Consider the following 23,043-nt stretch of genomic DNA (forward strand, 5'->3'; position numbering starts at 1 on the left):
CAGCGAGCCGTTGGCACAAATTGCGGATTAGTATTGTAGATTGTGACCTAGCCTGATAGCCCAGATGCTGGTTGTGCCGTTCTTGCAGAGAGGAATTTTCATCAGATCCGATCGGGCGATTCTATAATGAGCTTCGGTTGGGATTAGCTCGAGGCGTTTGAATTTTGATATTATGCGGAAAGTGAAAATAATTGTGTTTTGTTTACAATTCGTTCTGGTGTATTGTGTTCTTGGGAAACCGTTTAGGAACGTTTCCGATATTTGGGCAGAAGATTATGGGGAGTTTTCACTTAATTTGGGAAATAGTGTTGGTGATAATATGATTGGTGATAGAAAATTCTGGAATAGTTCCCGATTTCCAAGAGGTGAGTTGAAATTTCGGCATTTCAATTGAATAGATCCAATTTTCTTCAACATCAGACTTAGAAACCATGAATATGGCACAAAAGATTCAGTAAAAATTTCATTATTACATTGTTTTTTGAGGTAATGTATAATAATAGGGGAGCCCAAGCGGGGATTTCGGGATTTAATAAAGCGCGGCAGATCAATATACAGGGGGATACCTTGTACCCGGTTAAGTACCTCCACCAAATATGAGCCTCATATATAAGGCCGTCCGTGAAGGATCAGATTAGTAAATAACTTGATCATCAGCAATTCTCGAGCGCGTCAGATTAAGGAAGGGTGAGTTAATTACATGCTGAAAAGTGTATATTCCAGTAATCTGACAATTTGAGAAGGACGTAAAGAAAGGGGAGGGCAGCAAAGTTGTAAAAAATAACTTCATTCCGACATTCTCGAGCGTAGCTAATTTTTTTTTTATTTTGAAAAAATAATTCAAGGATAACGAAAAATATATAATCTGACGATTTCCGCAAGACGAAATAACAAAAATTCGTCGATAAAGTTTAATGCGTGCAGCTGTATTATACCTATATTTCCTTCTCCGAGTTTCTACTCCTGTTTCAATTTTCTCTGTCTATTACTCTCTCACTCCGTCCCCACTAAGAATTCTGTTGCCATGACGCCCTCACAGCTGATCACAGAGACTCGTTCGTGATGAAGATAAAGATGATTAATTAATCAATTGATTGAAAAAAAATGAATTTTTTTGAGCACTTTGTAAAAATTATTTTCTTATAAATACAAGTATTCTACTTAAAAAACATACACAAAATATTTTTTTGTCAGATTAGGCGAATCCCTCTAGATAATCGTCAGATTATGAGACAGCACGTCTAGAACATAAAGATGAACCATATATATCTTAATCTGACGCGCTTGAGTATTTCAAAATGACGATTTTTTTTTGCATATTATAATAATGGCCGAGACTTTGCGTCAGATCAGATTATTGAATGAGAGCTTTTTTTTGTTGCACTTAACACCCCCGTAGAAAATCTGACGCGCTAGATTAAATTTTTTTCCTTTTTACTTTTAACCCTTACGTACCACCACCCACATCATGCAAACGATCAGATTAACATACGAACATTATTGAAAATAAGTAGGACATTGACACTATCAATATCTGACGCGCTCGAGTATGACAGTGCTTAATCTTCAGCATATATTTAAAAATCTATAGCCGCTTCCCCCACCGATGAAAAGTTATATATTATATAACATTTTTTTCTTCTAATCCTCTAAGCTTTGCAACCTAATATGTCTCAATGACGCTCGAGTAAATCCCCATTTTGCATCGTGGGCTCCCCTGCTATAATAATAAGATGTAATAATGATGAATCTGCCTCACTCATTCACCTTTCAAAAGAGAAATAACTTAGTTGAAGATGAAATTATTTATGGCTTCATTTTACATTTTTTATTCACATCATTCCATCTTTCGATTATACTTATGATGTGAATGAAAATGTTCAATAAATCATAAAAAAATATTGGATTGAATAATTTCATCTTCAACTCACTCAAAGGTGAATTCTATTAGGTTGTTTCAAAATCGGAATGAACGCCATTTGAATTAGTACACTTTTACCAACGTAATACAAATCGATGAATTCCGTTAACATAGAAATTGTGTGCTTGGGATTTGATGAAGTCGACGATTGGCGAAGGTTCTACCGGTGAGATAGTTATCGAAGTGCCTTAAACGGTGAAAGTCGGTTGGCGACAGGTCTGGAGAGTATGGTGGCTGGGGGCAGAACTTCGACGTAATAGCCAATCGTTGAATATCTCCGTCTTCATCCATGCTTTTTTATTGGCATCATAAGCAATGGGAAAATAATTGATCCCTTGAAGCATTTGAGGTTCTTTGGTTTGCCCAAAACTAGGGATTTTCGTTTTTCCGTTCAATGCATATTTGCAGTACGGTAAAATCGTTCTTTGCTGTGTTTTCCTCCGTGACACTTTTCGTCTTTGAATGTCAAAGTGAACTATAGTAGATTTAAAAAGTGAACTGAGCACACTGTGTTTGAAAAACTACAAAAGTTCTCTTACAAGAGTTTTATAACACATATTTTGATCAGATATTTGTACAAATGTAACTAATATCATGAAAACACAGGCACATGTATCTGTGCATGAATACATAAGTCGATATTTCATTTTTATTAATTGCAGTTTTTATGAAAACATGAAAGCATTTTTGATAGTGAATTTTTGCTTCGGTCTCTATTTGAAACTGTTTTATATCCACCATTCCCTTGTGTATTTGGTCTGGTTTTCATCATCATTTGAAAGAATATCTTTTTTCATGTTTGAAATTGAAGTTTCACTTACAAAAAAAGAAGAATTTCGTAAATTTCAATTGGGATATCTCGAGAAAACTTCTACAAATTTGAATATGTTTGTTATCAGTACAATTAAATTCATTCAACACACAATACAGGGTGTTTCAACAAGATTCCCTCGGTCCATTGCTATCAGGGAAAACAATTTTTCGAATTTCTCAATTTTTTCTGCAGTCATCGATATGTGAACTTTTGATGAATACTAACCTTTTAAAATTATTTTCCCGCATACTGGGTGATTCAGGCTAACGTGGCCATCCAAAGTTATATTTTTTTTTTAGAACACCCAGTATATGAATACGTCATTCGACTTTTATTGAATTGAGGAGTTCAAAAGATGTTCAAAATGGAGACCATTTTCGGCAACACATAATGTCAGTCTTTTTTTAAACGAATTATCTACACGTTCCAGCATATACTCTGGGATTTCCCTGAAAGCTCTAGTTAGTCTTCGTTTCATATCTTGGCCGTGGTGGTAGTGCGCCCGACTCACGATCGGAAGACCGTGGGTTCGATTCCCGCCTCGACCACATATTTTTCTCGAGAGAATTTATCTGGTTGAAGCTGGAATGATTCTGCAACCGTGTTAGGAATCACACGTTAAAAGGTAAGACCTCGTTTGTCCAAAGCTCGCACAAGTTTCTCAACTTCTGAGAGTTGTCGTTCGTATGGGGGCGACAGCTGATTAACGGAAAAAACAGATTTTAAACAGATTTATAGACGTTGGAGAAGTTTAGTAAACAATCCATTTGATATACCTCCATAAAAAATCCATACTGGTCAGTTCAGGTGATCTGGGTGCCACGCCACCATTTTTAATTTAAATGATCGTCCCTCAGTTTTAAAATGTGGTGGTGCACCGTCTTGTTGTAGCCACATTCTAAGTCTTGTTCTATATGGAACCCCGTCCAATAAATTCTAAAGTCGTGCCGAAGGAATGTAACATATTTTCTTCCATTGAGAGATGCCTATCAAAAAATACGGACCGATAACTCTCTTTCTGAAAATTCCAACCCAAACATTTAGTGACCAACGCTGTTGATAATTTAGGCAACAAACAAAACTATCACTAGATGGCGTGGAAAATGTTAATGTACTAGCGATTAGTTTGAATATTAGAAAAACAAATTTGAGTAAGTAAACGTAAGGAAATACAATTAAATAATATAGATATAGTAATAATATAATTTCCGCTTACTTAATGTATTGACATTAATACGACCAAGGTGTCGGTTTTTACACTACTGACCGAGAGTAGGTAATAAGATATAATACTATAATAATAGTAGGTAATAAGATATAACTACATAAACTTCAAACTGTGATTAATTGCGTTGTCATCTTAATAAATTCAAAAGTGGAGACCTACACAAATATGTTTGTTCGTTAAGGGTTCTATATTTTGAGTTTTCAATGGATTTATTGATTTCCATGGCCTCCAACAAATTCATTTTCCTTCCCTTACTACATGTATGTAAGATTTTGAGGTTTTCCTTACTTATTTTGTGGTTTGTTTCTTGTAGATGTTCGTACATAGAAGATTTTTTGTCTGAACTGACGTGTTCACGGAGTCTTACTTCGAAATTTCTACCAATCTAGCCTGTATATACTGCAGAGCATTCACTACATTCTATTCCATATATGCCAGATTTCTTCATTCTGCCACGTCTAGGTTTTGCATTAAATATGATCTTGCCTAAATTATTATTACTTATGAAAGATGTTATTATGTTGAATTTGGAAAAGTAATTTTGAATATTTACTGAAAGTTTACCTGTGTAATTAATGCTGCTATATTTGTATGTATTCTGTTCTTTGATGTATGGGTACAGTTCTCCCATAATACTTTTATGGGTTCTACCTGAAATAGTCTTTTCAATTAAGGACACAGGTAGCTGATTATTGACTGCTATTTGTTTGATGACTTTCAATTCATTCTGAAAATTCACTTCAGGCAAAGGGATTGTGAATGCTCTGTGTATCATGGACCTAAAAGCTGCTAATTTATGTGAGGTTGGACTGAAATAGTCGAAGGGGATCGTACAATCTGTGAATGTATTCTTTCGATAGATATTAAATTGAAAACCGTTGTTAATTTTTAAAATATTCAAATCCAAGAAATTAAGCTCACTGTTTTGTTCCATTTCTACAGTGAGTTCAATTTTGCTGTGTGAACTATCAAGGAAGTTCAAAAATTGGCTAATTTGTCTGTTAGAACCATCAAAGCCCACTAGTATGTCATCAACGTATCTGTACCAAAACACGATATGTTTCTGCGAGTATGGTGCTTAATGGTGAGCCCATAGAGAGACCTGAGTATTGTGAATAAAAGTTATTGTTGAATTTGAAAAAGTTTTGTGTCAGACATGTATTTAAGAGATTACAGAACGGTTTAGTATTACATTCAACTAGAGGGAGGCATTCATTTGTTGGAACGCTAGAAAACATGTTTTTTACGTCAAAAGATATTAGTTTTATATATACAGTGTGTCTCACTTCTTCAGTGTGTCCCCCTATTTTCCGTAATATTCGAGGTGGAACGATGAAACTCTCAGGAATGATGGAAATGCTCAAAATGCACCTCCACTTGAATGGGGTTGGCCAAAGTGATATACACTGTCCGCCACTCGCGATGGAACACCCCATTTTTACGGTAAAACATATTAGGGAGCAAAATAGCAAAATTCCTTCAGATTCGTGATCAGGACTACAAACTTACTACGATTACACTTTTTTTCTGAAAAAATGTCAGTCCTGAAAAATCCGAATTTGTCTCACTTCTTACGGAAACACCCCCGTATCTTCCGTAATATTCGAGGTGGAATGATGAAACTCTCAGGACTGATGGAAATGCTCAAAATGCACCTACCACCTGGATGGAGTTGGCCAAAGTGATATACACTGTCCGCCACTCGCGGTGGAACACCCCATTTCTACGGTAAAACATATTAGGGGGCAGAATAGGCTCAAAATTCCTTCAGATTCTTGATCAGGACTACCAACTTACTACGATTACATTTTTTTCCTGAAAAAATTTCAGTCCTGAAAAATCCGAATTTGTCTCACTTCTTATGGAAACACCCCCGTATCTTCCGTAATAATTGAAGTAGATTTTTTTTTGGTTTTGACATCAAAACATGAAGTCATCAATATCACAAAGTAAGGAAATACATTTTTTGTGGTTACAACAATTACTAAAACTTGGTTTGAAAAAGTTGAATTACGTCTGTTTAAAAAAGTTGAGATTCCAGAAATTATCAGAGTGATGTTGACTAACTATTCCTAAAAAAAATCCACGTATCGGCCGTAGACATGCAGGTGGTGAAGTAAAAACAATTGTCTGCAAAATATATTTTTCTGGAATTTGCCAATGCCGCAATGAAAATTATTAAATAAAAATTGCTCAGAGAGCTAAAAAAAATATGGTATCAAATGACGTATTCATATATTGGGTGTTCTATTTGAAAAATTAAACCTTTGGTTGGCCACGCTCAGCTGAATCACCCAGTATGCCAGAAAATAATTTTGAAAGATAGTATGTATCGATTATGACTGCAAAAAATAGAGTAGCTCGAAAAATTGTTTCCTCTGATAGCAATGGACCGAGGGAATATTGTTGACTCAACCTGTGGTTACGAAAAATAATTTTTCAACCTATTCGTCTTCCTATACAAAAACGGCAGAGAATATGTTTATATCTCATATCTATTGATATTGATCTGTCTATCTATTATCCCCGAAATTTTAATTTTACCCGATATTTTGTAGCATAATTTATAGAAGGTCAAAACCAATTCAGGATATTCCTTTCTAGATATTTACCATCAATTTTTTTTCCAGTTTTGAATTTCTTCCCAGTTCCATTCGAAGAAGAATGTAACTCGAATGACGGGCGACGGAAAGGTACGTTTTCATTCAGAATTATAACACTTATTTGAAATTGTGATTACGAGTTTCATAAGTAAATTTGATTTTTATATTTTCAGGAGTTTGCATGAACACATATGAGTGCAGGATACAGGGAGGAAAATCTTTTGGCTTCTGTGCTCTCGGATTTGGTGTATGTTGCGTATGTGAGTTTTTCTATAACATCAACCAATGTTTTTCTTCATCACTTTCTTCCCCATTCCCCCCTTACCACATCAAATCCTCAGTAACAGTGCGGCACACCACAGAACTGATAAGAAATAATCATGAGTTCAGATTCAATATTCCCCGGAGCGTAGGTCAACACCAGTGTCTCGTCAATATCGTAAGAGTGCCGTAGATGGTAATATAGCACTCTTAGGGCCGCGTTATGTCGATGGATATAGGCTTTGGCTCATCCTTGTGTTTCCGCAGAAGTAAGGTGATCTCTGCGGCTTTTATTCGAGCTTTTTGCTGAACAGGTGACAGAGTTGTGATTACCTCGTTCAGTGTCGTAAACTATACCGAGTTCATCAGCTGCTCGGGCAGCTGCCCTAAGGAGAAATGCTCCAATTCCTGCTCTCTCATGGTAACGGACCATGCAGAGAAGGGGATCCGAACTTCTGACGATTTTACAGGCTGTATCCAGTCATTATCCATTATCGTTATCATTATCATTATCGGTATTATTATCTTTATCATTATCGTTATCAGTATCGTTGTTGCTATCATCATCATTATCGTTATCGTTATCATTATCGGTACTCTTGGGGCCGCGTCATGTCGATGGATATAGGCTGAACTCGCATACGCTGGACATTCTGACAGCGAGTGCATCAGGGAATCAAGCACATTGCGACAGGCTCTGCATCTTGTATCAGGAACCTCTAGCTAGACCCATCACGCGACTGATGAATCAATATTAAATTAAAAATAGTGTTAATAAAAATTATCAAAGTGTTTTAAAATAAATAGTACCTTCATTTACGCCAGGGTGGACCGGATGTCCACGTGGGAGTACTAAAGTGTGATATATAAAATACATGCTCCCATTCACGCCGGTTAGAGGCCGAAGTCGACCGGATGTCCACGTGGGAGTGCTAAGTGGAATTAATATATACTCCGATTCACGCCGGTTGGAGGCCGGGGTGGACAGAATGTCTACGTGGGAGTAGGGTCGCAACAAATAATATTTTATGAAGAATATGATAGTTTTTATGTACTGTATATGTCCGCCGTTGGAAGAAGTGCCTAACAAAAACGAATAATCTGGGAAAAATAAATATGGGGTGCAGTATTGCGTAAAGCAAGACCTTTGTACCCCCTCGAATAGAATTGGATCACTTCGCCTGAACTGAAGCAATAGCCAATAATAGAGAGTTATTATTATCGCGTCAAATATTGGTGACGCGTGAGTAATGATTCATTGCCCCAAATGTATCAACATTATGCTACTTTGGCTCTAAATCTGGCCACTGAATAGAGCAAACTGGCTGTAAATAAAAAAAAAACACGAATACAAGTATAAGTGAATCAAAAATGTGCTAACCTCCAAAGTGGTGAACTCCAAAAGTGCTCGATGCCGTTTTCGTTCGGGTCAAATGTCGAATAATAAAACAGTTTTGTTTCAGTTACCGCAACATGTAAACAAGAAGCTAACAACAATATAACCTACTTCGTCAATCCGGATTTTCCGGATCTAACGAGAGATATGTCCTCGTGTGCCTTGACTGTCAGAAAAATCGACGAAGACATCGCGCAGCTGCGATTAGACTTTATACACTTCAATTTGGTGAGTGTCAACTAACGGGTTATCTGATTGGTTTGTCTCGTTCAGAGAAACCTGCGAAATTATTTTAATATTGCGTTGATACTGAAGACGCAATTAGTGTTCGTTTCTTCTTACAGGGACAGCCAAATAGAAGGACTGGAGTGTGTGAGGACGACGTATTTTCTATGTCTGTCGGAAACTACACTAAGGAATTGACGATGTGTGGATTCAACAGTGGCCAGCACGGTAGGTGAATATCTTCTTCTTAGTCGTGAGTTTTCAGTAGTTAAGTATGAAACTATTTCGCTGGAGTTTTATTCCATTATTTCTAATTTTAGTATGTTATCAGACAATGAAATTTCACAATCCCGGTCTTTATCCTGTCTTCAAAAAACCTTCACAATATTGTTTTCCAACAAAAACCCATTTTCCACTGACCAGAACTGTAATACTCTCCTCGACTGCGTTTCACCAATCAAGTTATCATGTTTATGTTAAACAAGGTGAACGTACAGTCTTCCTCACAGTGTGTGAATGTGTTAATTAAAGAACTGAACATGGTGGACTGACTGGGTTGGTTGTCTTTGTTCATCTTTCACTACCTGAACCACTGTGCATGCTGTTTTTGGCGAGTGCATTGGCTTGGGATGTGGGGGTTGAGCAAACCTGCCATCGGATGCCTGCTTCCACGTAGCCTCGCTGGATACGGGAATGACAGAATCACTTGTGGAACGAGTCTACAGAGGAGATGGATGTCGAGTTTACGACTCCAACTGACCTCACTGTAAATTCAGTTCAGAAGCGAGTTTACAGAGGATATGGATGTCGAGTTTACGACTCCAACTGACCTCCCTGTAAATTTAGTTCAGGAGTGAGTCTATAGAGGAGATAGACGTCGAGTTCACGACTCCAACTGACCCCACTGTAAATTCAGTTCAGAAGCGAGTCTACAGAGGAGATGAATGTCGAGTTTATGACTCCAACGGACCTCCCTGTAAATTTAGTTCAGGAGCGACTCGACAGAGGAGATGGATGTTGAGTTTACGACTCCAACTAACCTCCCTATAAATTTGATTCAGGAGCGAATCTACAGAGGAGATGGATGTCTAATTCACGACTTCAACTGACCTCACTGTAAATTCAGTTCAGAAGCGAGTCTACAGAGAAGATCGATGTCGAGTTTACGACTCCAACGGACCTCCCTGTAAATTTAGTTCAGGAGCAAGTCGACAGAGGAGATGGATGTTGAGTTTACGACTCCAACTGACCTCCCTGTAAATTTAGTTCAGGAGCAAGTCGACAGAGGAGATGGATGTTGAGTTTACGACTCCAACTGACCTCCCTGTAAATTTAGTTCAGGAGCAAGTCGACAGAGGAGATGGATGTTGAGTTTACGACTCCAACTGACCTCCCTGTAAATTTAGTTCAGTAGCGAGAGCTTCTCAACTTCCCAATTCCTGATCCAACAACTGAACCTTAAAAAAAAGGTTTGGTGGTGCAGCCAGGAAATGACTAAGTCATCTCCTCAAGAGGTCATCTTGAGTCATCTCCTCAACCACTTTGCACCAAATTTTCTACCGCGTACGTAGAATCTGTCTCAGGTGGGGGAACAAACCCCCCCATGGGCAGGTTAGCAGACATTTGCGCTCAAGTGATAATTCACCAAAACCAGAGGCGAAAAAGCCCTGCACGCCTGAATCTAAGGCATCATCAGGTGTAGGTGACGTGCAAAAACCTTCATATGGGAAGGTTGTCAGGGGTATCAAGGTGGGAATCTTGCAACTTGACTATCCGACTACCTCCTCAATAGAGCATATACTTTGAGCCTGTCCCGCTGGGGACCGAATCAGGTCTTTAGAGTTCGGCAGATCCGTACTTTTACCATCTGACCTGAAAGACCAATCACCATACAAACTAATCGGCTTCGTGAAGAAGTTAGGTTTGTTTGGTCGAGTGTGAATAGGTGTGAGCCACAATAAACCCTTGCGGGTTGCGGTGGAGGGTCGAATAGACCCACTCACTTTTAACCTAACCTAACCTAGTGGACTGTTAAAAAAAATAACGGTAATGTTCAAATTTGGCGAGCTTTGTACATTGAATTAGCGTTTTTTATTTTTTTCATGTTGGTACACTGGTCTCGAATATATGTTCATAGTTCCAGCTATTTAGCATGTTTAGCTTGTTGGTGAGAGGCATCAAAGTTAGAAATTTTTTGCGTGTTCGGCTATCTTCTGCTATCGAAAAAAACTGGATCAAAGAATTTGCATCAAATGTTGTGGAATTGGGAGCTCAAAAACACTCGAAATGTTGACAGTGGCATACGGTAGTTGTGCTCTAAGTCAGGAAAATATTCGGATATTTTTCAAGTCTATCCTATCTATGTTGTTCGAACTGATTCTGAAAAATCAAATTGCTTTTTTTGTATACAATAATAATTCAATAACGAATGTTCAATCTGGATTTCGTGCATTCCATAGCACCACACCCAAGATTTATTCAAAGCAACTGACAATAATGAAGTAACTGCCATGGTACTCTTGGACTACAGTAAAGCATTCGATACATTAGACCACAATATTCTGTGTAGGAAAATGTCATTTCTCGGATTTAGTGGAGGGACTGTAGATCTATTGAGAAGTTACCTCAGAAATCGGAGTCAGTCAGAATGTCTGGATGTTCTAGTGCTTTACCTGTTGACTATGGAGTACCTCAGAGCTCTATCTTTGGCCCTATTCTGTTCTCTCTATATATATCTGACTTCCATGAAATGATTCATCATTGCACAATTCATCATTATACAGATGACACTCAGTTATATTATCGATTTCCTCCAAGTAACTGGCAGGTGGCAATGGAAAAAATTAACAGCGATCTACAAAAGTTACTGGATCTATCTACAGTTACTATCTACGGGCCTGCTTTGATACAAATTGATGTAATCCGCTTACAAAAAATACAAAACAATTGCATCCGAAAATTCGGCCATATATCCCCCAAGTTCGAGGATTCAGGTTGGTTACTGATTGCTAAAACCTGGCAGTTCCACCTACTTGTCAATACACATAAATTCCTCATTTACAAAAAGCCAAATTATATTTATGAAAGATATAAAACTTTCAAATCTCAGAATAATTCAAGGACACGAAACCGTCACACTTTTATCATTTCAAAACACTCGATAGCCTGCTTTTCTCGTAGTTTCATTTACAACTCTATCAAACAATATAACGCTCTGTCCAGTGAATTTAAACACTACTCCATATATAATTTCAAGAAAACCTAACCTAACCTAACCTAGTGGACTATTAAAAAAAATAACGGTAATGTTCAAATTTGGCGAGCTTTGTACATTGAATTAGCGTTTTTTATTTTTTTCATGTTGGTACACTGGTCTCGAATATATGTTCATAGTTCCAGCTATTTAGCATGTTTAGCTTGTTGGTGAGAGGCATCAAAGTTAGGCTTTCTTCTGCTATCGAAAAAAACTGGATCGAAGAATTTGCATCAAATGTTGTGGAATTGGGAGCTCAAAAACACTCGGAATGTTGACAGTGGCATACGGTAATTGTGCTCTGAGTCAGGAAAATGTTCGGATATTTTTGAAGTCTATCCTATCTATGTGTTCGAAATGATTCTGAAAAATCAAATTGCTTTTTTTGTATACAACAATAATTCAATAACGAATGTTCAATCTGGATTTCGTGCATTCCATAGCACCACACCCAAGATTTATTCAAAGCAACTGACAATAATGAAGTAACTGCCATGGTACTCTTGGACTACAGTAAAGCATTCGATATATTAGACCACAATATTCTGTGTAGGAAAATGTCATTTCTCGGATTTAGTGGAGGGACTGCAGATCTATTGAAAAGTTACCTCAGAAATCGAACTCGGTCAGTATGTCTGGATGTTCTAGTGCTTTACCTGTTGACTATGGAGTACCTCAGGGCTCTATCTTTGGCCTTATTCTGTTCTCTCTATATGTATCTGACTTCCATGAAATGATTCATCATTCCACAGTTTATCATTATGCAGATGACACTCAGTTATATTATCGATTTCCTCCAAGTAACTGGCAGGTGGCAATGGAAAAAATTAACAGCGATCTACAAAAATCAATGGATCTACCTATAGAATTCTAAAAAATCTCAACTAATACTTTTTGGTCCGAAACACAAGAGGTGGGAAATTGAAGGAAGAATTGAAATCAATCTTGGACAAGACTTACTACAAATAATTACAGAAATCAAGAACTGGAGTTTATGGCTAGATGCTGATTTGAGATTTCACAAACATATAAATTCACTTTGTCGTAGCTCGTACAGTATTTTACGTCAAATCTATCAAGGTAGAGATATTATGACTTCCAAATTGAAGTTGAAACTTTGCGAAACACTCATATTTCTAGATTAGCATATTGCGATATAATCTACGGGCCTGCTTTGATACAAATTGATGTAATCCGCTTACAAAAAATACAAAACAATTGCATCCGAAAATTCGGCCATATATCCCCCAAGTTCGAGGATTCAGGTTGGTTACTGATTGCTAAAACCTGGCAGTTCCACCTACTTGTCAATACACATAAATTCCCCATTTACAAAAAGCCAAATTATATTTATGAAAGATGTAAAACTTTCAAATCTCAGAATAATCCGAGGACATGAAACCGTCACACTTTTATTATTCAAAACACTCGACAGCCTGCTTTTCTCGTAGTTTTATTTACAACTCTATCAAATCAATATAACGCTCTGCCCAGTGAATTGAAACACTACTCCATATATAGTTTCAAGAAAAAGTTGAAAACATATCTGAAGTCTTCTGGATAGATAACATATTCATGTTAAACCATGCTGACATGGTTTTCCTTTTGTCTCACTTTTGTGTATGTTTTGCTATATATTTTACCTTATTTAAGCTATAATAGATTAATAGATTTTTAATATTCACTTTGGAATTTATAACCACCACTACACCAATCATGTAGAGAATTTGCAATCATCGTCATATCAGAATCAGAAAGATCATTGATGAAACACAGGAACAGAAGGGGGCCCAAGTTCGATCCCTGGGGGACACCGGACGTTGCAAAGAATTTCTCTGGCTCACCCCCTCTGAAATATACATGATACTTTTTGTTCATCAAGTAGCTTGAAAATGAATCTATTTCACTATTATTCTCCTGTTTTTTTCAGTGTATTTCGACATTGAGACAATAAATGATGAACCAATCACGATCAGCATGAACCTGAATGGAAAAGCTGTAAGCAGGTTATGGGAAGTGCGTGTGGTACAAGTAGCATTTTCTCAGAGAGCCCCAGTAGATTGTTTACAGTATTATGAAGGTAAGAATTGGAATTGAGTGTACTTCAAACGAGTTATAGATGATGAGCAACTCAATAACAAAGTTCAAGGATAAAAGGTTCTCGAAAACCTGACAACATGAATATGTTTATTGTCTCCGTTCTTCTAAGAATTTTGTTAGAGATTCTAGAACAAATATATTGAAATTGGATGATATTTGTCCCGATACTTGAAGCCGACAAGGTGCTCAAAAGTTCTACCCTTCTTCCTCTACATTCTGAAAGAAATCGATTAACTTGTGGGTCATTAAAGTTTCAAATACTCTGTGTCATCGATGTCCAAAAATATAATAATGATGATTTATCATCGAAAAGAATACAATAAATAGTAGATTTCAAGGTAAAACATACATAAAAATGTTAATAAGCTACAATCAAATTATGATTCAAGGAGAAACTCATCCACAGAGTGGTATGCTTTTTGCAATAGAAAATCTTGAGTCGCCTTTTAAAGACATTCATATTTGAGGATTTAATGTCCCCGCTAAGCTCATTATATAGATCAACCCCAAAGCACATGGGGTGATTCTTTGATACTGTCAATCTACTATAAGGTTGATGTAGTTGAAAGTTATTTCTGGTGGAAAGTTCATGGATTTGCTCATCTCTAGGAATAATTGAAATATTATATAAACACGACAGAAAATATTCTTTCACTTAACCCTAAACAAACAAAGAAAAAAATTACCTGAAAATTAAAAAAAAAATATTTTTATGAAACTGTATGAGTTTGTTAACATTTTGTGTTCTTATAATTTTCAGAATCTGACTGCATAGAGAATATTCCATTCTAAAGGGAGGTACATTCAGTAGGCTTTTATTCATGATTCAAATTATGTACGTTTGTACGGGAAGTTATGTTGAATGAGGAGGAATTTGTTTTTTTATATTTCATGGTATAAAATAGCATCATGATTTATTTATTTATTTATTATCCACACAAGCTATTACAGCCTAATTACATGGATAAAAAAATTAAAGTTCATATAATCCTTGAAATACTTATAAATATATAAAAATAATAAAATAATAAAATATGTACCAGAATTGTAGAGGGAAATACTGCTTAAATAGGTAAATTTAACATATTTTCCAAAATTTTTTGGCGGAAAGCTGATTGGGAAAGTGTCCAATCAAGATCTATTGATATATTCAAACTATTGACTAACTTTAGTAAGGATATTAGTGGTGCTTTCGTTGCGGTACTTACGGTCTTTGGCAGTTTTTGTCATCAGCAAGGTCATTATGAGTATCCAAAAAGACTTCCCTAACTTTTACTGGGAAATTAGTTTTTTCAGAATCAGTTCATGAAAAATGACAAGGCATTTACCACAATTTCTGTATCAACAAAGACTTTAATTTCTCGATAAAATGCTTAAGAAACGGAAATTGACAGATAGATAGATAATTCATTCGACTACATTACATAATAGATCAATGGTTTCAAATGAATAAGTTAATTTGTGCAGGGACAAGGGGGACAATCCAGACAATGAATTTTGCTGACAATGGAAGACACCTGGCCAACCAAGATTACAATATCTGCATAAAACAGGAACAGGGAATGTGCAGTATCGCATATGAACCTTGTCATGAAAATGCCTTCAGGATCAGTCCAAATACAGATACCAACGAAGGCATGATCGATGTCGGATCTGGTCAAGGCAGCGAAGATTTGGCAGAGAGCAGGAACATGCAAATTTGCAACGACAAAATAACGGTACCTTGTGATTCAGACGACTTAATTTTGGTAAGTTTGTTCCACTTTCCTTTGGGTCGTTCGATGAGTAGTTACCGATGTGAGGGAGATAAACGTTTACTGCTACAAAGATTAAAAATCTTATCGACAAACATAACGATACTGAAGATAAAATACATAATGGTACAACTGAAATATTTCACACAAAGCGACATTGTTAGCGAAACAAATAAAAATCTTTGTATAACATGCAAGGGTACCTAAACAGTCAAAACGCGTTGCCAATAAATCAACGAAAAACCAAACAAACTCCTCAAACCTCTAAAATATCGTCAAGGAACTCATCGAGCGCATAGTACAGTTTATTTGCCATGGTTCGTGGAAATTTGTTATATTATTTTATTCACGTATAAACATATATTGGTATAGGTCAGTGGTCGCCAACCTCTTCAATGTGTCGAGCTACTTTGTTAATTTTGGAATAAACAGCGAGCTACCCACACGGAAGCCACGTAACGCAACGTAAATGAAATAATCCACAGTTAATTTATCATTATATGTATTTATTTTACTATTTAACTGGTAATACATAATACATAGGTAACAATAATAAACTAATAACAAAATAACTAATATTACTAGTACGTACTTGTTCATAGCTACATTCCTACCTATCAAACGAAGGTGTTTGAAAAATAAACACAAACTTTTATCCAGCCACAACGGCATGTCACGTATGATTTAAAAATAGTTAATAATAACGCACTATCATGAACATAAACATTGAAAAATAAAAAAGCACGTTCAATGAAAAGGCTGACACTCAGACTCATCGATAATTTTTTTAATGATTGCAGTATAATTTGATGCAGCCATTCGAATACAATTATCCAAATGTTCATTTGTAAGTCGATTGCGATATTTGTTCTTAATAAACTTCATATTGGAAAAAGAAGATTCACACAAATAGGTTGAACTGAATAATGCTTTCACTTTCAAGGCAACACGGCATAGAACTGAATATTTGTCTTTACTTACAATAGGCCAGATACATTCAGTACTTGAGACTAACGATTTTGAGGCTAAATCATTTTGAAACTCAATGACTTCCATTTCTGTTGCAGCGATGTCTTCGCCAAAGTTCTGCATAACACAAGTTGCAAACTGTTGGATATCAATTTCCATAAACGGTGAAACAACAAACTGCGCTACTAAAGCCAATTCATTGAAATCCTTAAAACGATTTTTGAAGTTATTCTTCAGGGTAGAAATTATTTCTACATGATATTTGTTGTCATAGGGTTCTAATGGATTTTGAGATATTTTTTCTGAAAGAATAGGAAAATGCTTGGCATCGCTGTTAATTAGGTTTTGTTCCCAAAACTCCAGATTTCATATTTATGCTTTTATATCAGAAATCATTTCCGCTAGTTCTTTGTCTCTCCCCTGAAGCTCCACGAGAAAACCAAAATCTCTAAGCCAGATTGAATTTTCTAGTTCCGGAGTCGGTTCATCGCGTTGTTTGAAAAATTGAATTATGCCAGATAGGACATCATTAAAACGTTTCAGCACCCGTCCTCTACTCAACCATCGGACTTCAGAGTGAAGGAGTAGGTCCCCGTATTGACAGTCAACTTCATCGGCCAAGGTTCTGAATAATCTTCTTTGTAACGCATGAGCTCTAATCTTGTTCACAATTTTTACCACCAGTTTCATAACGTTGTTTAGTTTCAGGAAATTTCCACATAATGCTTGCTGATGGATAATGCAGTGGTAACAGAGAAATTGCGGAAAAGTTTCATCTTTACGACATAACGCCACCAGACCCTTATCACAACCCACCATAGCTGGAGCGCCATCGGTTGTCAAGCCTACCATTTTTGATATGGGAATTTTCTCGAAAGAAATAATATTTTTTAAATGAGAAAACAACTCATGTCCAGTAGTGTGTCCTTTCAGTGGAATGAACTTCAAAAGATCTTCTTTAATCGTAAAATCACTAAAAACCATCCTGAGGAACACGGTCTGGGCAGTGTCAACGACATCTGTTGATTCATCCAGTTGAAGTGAAAAATAAACACAGTTATCTAAGTCAGTTCTTAACTGTAAAAAAATATCATTGCTCATTACTTCTTCACGTCTCATCACTGTATTAGCAGAAAGTTGCATAGATTTTATAGCTGAAACTATCTCGTCTTTATTTCTAAAGTTGGCAAATAACGAATCAGCAGCTTCTAAAAACGCCTGTTTTATCATTTCCCCGTCTTCATAAGGTTTCTTTTTCTTGTGCAATTATCTGGGACACACGGTACGATGCTTCAGTTGCAGCCTTATTTTTGTCGACTGTTCTTAAAAATATTGATTGTTGTTCAATTAACTGCTTTTTTAACTGTTTCTCCTTTCTGGCGGCAGAATGTAGTGGAAATGATTTTTCAAAATTAGAATGTACAGTTTCATGATGTCTCTCAATATTTCCTTTTTCAGCAACGGAGACCGAAGTATTACATAACAAACACACATTTTTATCTTTAACTTCTGTAAAAAAGTATTGTTCTTCCCATTCCGAATGGAAGTGGTATGTCTTCTTTACCTTCTTACAACTGCTTGCCATAATATTATTTTTGTTGTTCTCTACTAACCCAACCGCTTGACGTTGGTTACGCGTTCAGTTTTAAACTAAGCGCAATGTCGCCGCGCCGTGCGTATTTATACCGTTCAAAGCAATCCAGATCGTTCTCGAACACTAACGCGCTGGTCCGGTTGGTCGGGTCGGTTTTAGCCGATTCTAGCTTGATGGCGTCAGCGGCAGATCGCTCACCGCAACGTTGCCGCTGTTTATGATGTTTATGATTTTTTTGTGGAATTTTCGGAAGCTTCTCTGATTTTTGCAGTTTGTATTTTTTAAATTAAAATCGTTGTGAGAGCTACCAGAATTGCCTCCGCGAGCTACCGGTAGCTCGCGATCGACAGGTTGGCGACCACTGGTATAGGTCAACGGTCGACATCAGGCGGATTACGGTCGGCGTATTCTGGCTTAACTGCAACACGACAAAAGTTTCTGACTGATAAAAGAAGAAGTAACCTCCTTCTTGCAAAATTCAGATACGGAGGGAGCCAGAAAGCACAAACAAGCGTAATATGCTGGTCGTAGCTTTTTTAAAAGATATTTTGAGATAATCAAAAGCGCTCAACACAGAATCACAAAGAAATGAAAAATCAATATGTGATCTGATACAAAACGAGTCTGCTTTTCATCGCAAGCTGGATATCTTTGAAAAATATATTGCAAGACAAGAATTTATTCATATTCCGACAATTTTTTAATATAAAAAGGGCTCTGAAGAAGACATTGCAGCGTTTGTAAAATATCTGGCCGATCTTAGGAACGAATTCGCTACCAGATTCCAAGAATCCAAGATGGGCAAGCTATCTCCGTTCCTTGAATCGGTACTTGAAGATGATGTAGCAGCAGAATGGACAGATGTGGCTGCCAAAGGCATTACTTCAAACAGAGATAATTGATTTGCAAGAAGTCTTTGAAAATATATGAAACAGTATCCACTGAAGAATTTTGGACCAAACATGTTCAGAAAAATATGAAAATTTCAAGAAACTAGCTATAAAGTGATGACCGCTCAAGATATTCAAGCCTTTTAAATATTTAAGGATATGATGGTTTACGGCTTTCTCCATGATAGTAAAAAGCCAATTCCATTTTGTTCTATTTTATTCCCAAAAATCCAATTAACGATGGAACAAGAAACTTAAAAGACCTACAGCTACAGACGTGAAGATGGAACATTGGGCCATATAGTGTACATGAAACCAACACAGACAGACCAGGTACCTGATTAAAAACTCTTACCACCAACCACTGAGAGTCTTCCGAGGAACTGGATCACCCGAAGAAGGGAATGGGTACAGCGAAATAGAATTCGAGCGGGCGATACCATCCAGAAGAAACGACGCCAAAACAACCCCAGCTAGGCCCGCTAAGGGAAATGCTTTACTCCCCTATGTTAAGAAATGTTACAGACCAGATTACAGAAAAACGATGTGAAACAAACAAAAACTAATAAACAGAGTCTAGGGTCAGCTATTAAGCTTTAGCAACTTTTGGGGTATACCGGATCCCTTGTGGCTGCAGTCGATCTACATTGTAACTTCGAAAATGAGTATAAGGACGCAAGAGAAATTGTGCCTTGGCAAACCAACAAACTAACATTCTCGTAAAGAAGGTACCCACATTATTTCATTCGAAGATACACAAACACTCGATAAAACTCAGAATCACTATCCGAAAATATCTAGAGAGACAGTAGAAATTTAGATATTTTCAATAGAAAGGAAGAGGAAACGAACTCACTCTGGCTCCATGTCCTTTATTGTACACAATCAAGGTCATTCAATCCAATTCAGTGTAACGAAACCACGCCCATTAATGATGGTATATAACCGAAGACCTCCCAACATTTTAGTTTCTGCGATGAGGACAATTCAAACACTTCGAAGTTACCCCATCACTTCAATAATGTTCATCGCAGTAGTGGACGAAACATCAGTCGTAAAAACCTGCATACCACGGCCAAAAAACCTGAAGAATAGCTTTGACACAGTTATCTCCGACCGTGAAAGTTAATACTCATTTTCCTTTCTATTGCATATGATTGTATTTCACTTTATATGAATATTGTTATTCGCCATACGGTTTTTTGTTCAGAGTCTTCTTTCGACTATTGCCATACATGTTTTTTTGTCTAGTGAGGAAAGTAAAAAACGCTATCCCTTATGTATATTAAATAATCTTGTTCGTTAGGAATGGTGCCCATGCTCACTTCTTCAATTTTTTAAATTTCAGCTAGAAGATCAATCCATGCTTCCCAGTTACTGCGAGCTCATTCACTGCGGACCTTCCTTATGTCCCTCAGGAGAAACACCTTGTCGAATAGAAAGTAGCGTAACGCCCTTTGTGATAGGCATTCACTTTGGACCCAGCGTGAGGGAGGAATCCCCGAAGATAATTTGGGAATGTGCCTAACTTACCAACAACAACCTTGTAATGTTTAGTTCAAGTAATATAAGTTATTGATGTAAAACTCAAGTGGGTATTCATTTATTAGCATGATAAAGCTTGCCCAAAGTACTGTTGAAAAACACGTCATTAGACTATGTATAGAGCATTTTTTACACTCATTCTTGATAACCATCTGAAAATCAACGATGTTGAAGTTCCATTACCAGAATCATCATCCATGGTTGTAGGTTTGATCTGTTTGCTCTCAATGAGCTGAAAAGAGGTTCCTGATGATATACTTGGCATGCATCTGGTGTCACTTACTCCAAATCATCTAAAAAAACATTTCGTTCAAGCCAGTCTCAACACCCTACACAGTAGGTTAATGGACTGACACCTATCAGAAAACAACTACTCCCCTGGCTAATACCACGAAGGGCGTTGGATTATATCCGACAGGTGTCAGTGCAGGATTCTTCACTGAAGTTATTCCTGCATATGCTGTTGACGATACAACTGCCGCAATAGATTTTCAATTATTGGAACACACTTGCAGACCGGTTTCGGGCTGTTTGGCCACTCGTCAGTGCAAGGTAGTGTATATCATCAACATAAAGTCGATGATTTTCGATAATTGAAAATCGAATTCCGTCAGAGTATCATTCCTCCAACTAAGCTGAAGACTACAACAAACAACAGGTTTGTCGTCGCCCCATCTGCCTGTGAACGAGGTAACCAATGGCATATCCGAAATTTGCCCAATTCCTCGTATAAGGAAAGAAATCTTTTACGTATAGTCAGTGGGCATACTTGAAGACTGACTATAAATCAAATCATCTAAAAGAACAATTCGTTCAGGCCAGTCTCAACACCCTACACAGTAGGTTAATGGACTGACACCTATCAGAAAACAACTACTCCCCTTTTACTACCAGAAGTAAGGATAAAAAGTCTAGTCACTGGCTTTGCTTTGTTCCAAGTGAACACTGATAACCTTGTTGTTCGGGTCCAGTATTTATACTTCTGGCCAGCAGAGCAGAGGTATTGTAACAGGTACCCAACCTGCCAGAAATCAATTCTTGACTTTCTAACTGAAGTGTATCACCTTGAGCGATATATGACGAGACAATAATGACCTCCATGATTGCGGTAGCCTCAATGAATCATCTCTTTTGTTAGAACACTTGGGACATTTTTAGTTTTCAATGGCTTCACGAATTATCCTGGCCTGTAGAGTTTTTCCGAAGCAATGGTTTTGGTGTTTTTGAAGCTTATTGCGAACAGCTAGTTCATGTTCATAGGCTCTGTTGGAAATGTTTCTATTGGACTGGCCGATGTAAGTTCTGGAGCAGGTAGAACATGGTATTTCATATTTACCCTATGCGTCATTGTGAATTGTGTTTTTGGGTGCCCGTGAAAAAGTGGAGATTTGATTGTTGGTTGTGAATACTGTTCTTTAGAAATCGGCTTACTTTGTTGGTAACTCCTTGGATCTAAGGGAGAAAAGCTTTTGGCTGGTCAGTTTATTCGTCGGGTGATTCGGGGTGTGGGGTGTTATATAAGATAGGGTGTTAAATAAAGTTGGACAGATCATCTATACAAGAGTGTGGAGGGATTTTGGCGAAAGCATTTGTGATAAACACCGCAGATTTGTTCCAAAAAAGTCGAAGTCAACAAATCTAATATTCATTCATCATGTCCTCAACCATCTAGATAACAATGAACAGGTCGATGTTATTCATATAGATTTTCAGAAGACATTCGATAAAATTAATTATGATGTGATACTGAAGAAGTTTCATAGAAATGACGCTGATACCTAAGCACTCAACATACCGGCCTCGTATTTGAATAATCTACACTTCAAAGTCACATGTGGGGGTAATTGTACAGGAGAATTTTGCGCAAACTCTGGAGTCCCCCAAGGAACAAACCTGGGTCGATTAATTTCTATTAAATCCATCAATGATCTCAATCAAAATTTAAAGTACTCTGGGTCGCAGACGACCTTAAATTTTATAGACAGATCGAAAACTCACAAGACTGTCAAATTGCAACAGGACATCAATAATATTCATCGATGGGGTGTGAAAAATGAACTTTCGTTCAATATAGCCAAATATTTGTCCTGTTTTGTACCAGAAAACTAACTGAGAGACAATGAATGGTAATAAATTATTCAGGGTAGGGGCTGTCAAAAGATTTAGGTATACAGGCTGTAACTGAATATACGAAAAAAAGATAGGATCTTCTATATAAAGAAACTTCGCTGGAGCATCCCTTGTTAAGATACAGCCCCTTAAAGGGGATACATAAAATTTGTATAACAATTTTTTTCACAAGCACTGAAAAAGTTACAATATTGAAATCAACCTGACGTTTTGCACTACCAAAAAGGCACTTAGCCAGTAATTTATTTGGTTTACCCCATGGTTGTGAGGGGTGAAAAACGCAACCCCTAAAATTTATTTCCAATGTAATTTTTTGTCTTATTATTTGTTTACCATTTGAAAATTTATTTCCGATAGCCT

General features: G+C 37.0%; 1 protein-coding gene across 1 annotated transcript; it reads left to right on the forward strand.

The window, feature by feature from the left end:
- On the forward strand, positions 1 to 20,599 carry LOC111505031 (uncharacterized). The gene is given in 9 exon segments (XM_023159773.2): positions 1 to 365; positions 6,594 to 6,656; positions 6,740 to 6,826; positions 8,291 to 8,451; positions 8,568 to 8,676; positions 13,632 to 13,781; positions 15,269 to 15,549; positions 20,357 to 20,504; positions 20,507 to 20,599. Coding segments are annotated over 9 exon segments (1,251 nt in total). The 5' UTR covers positions 1 to 172; the 3' UTR covers positions 20,566 to 20,599.
- The last annotated feature ends 2,444 nt before the right edge of the window (positions 20,600 to 23,043 follow it).

Source organism: Leptinotarsa decemlineata, unplaced genomic scaffold, assembly GCF_025532065.1.
Source record: "Leptinotarsa decemlineata unplaced genomic scaffold, Ldec_3_MD MMD2_P_RNA_scaffold_2, whole genome shotgun sequence".
NCBI lineage: Eukaryota > Metazoa > Arthropoda > Insecta > Coleoptera > Chrysomelidae > Leptinotarsa > Leptinotarsa decemlineata.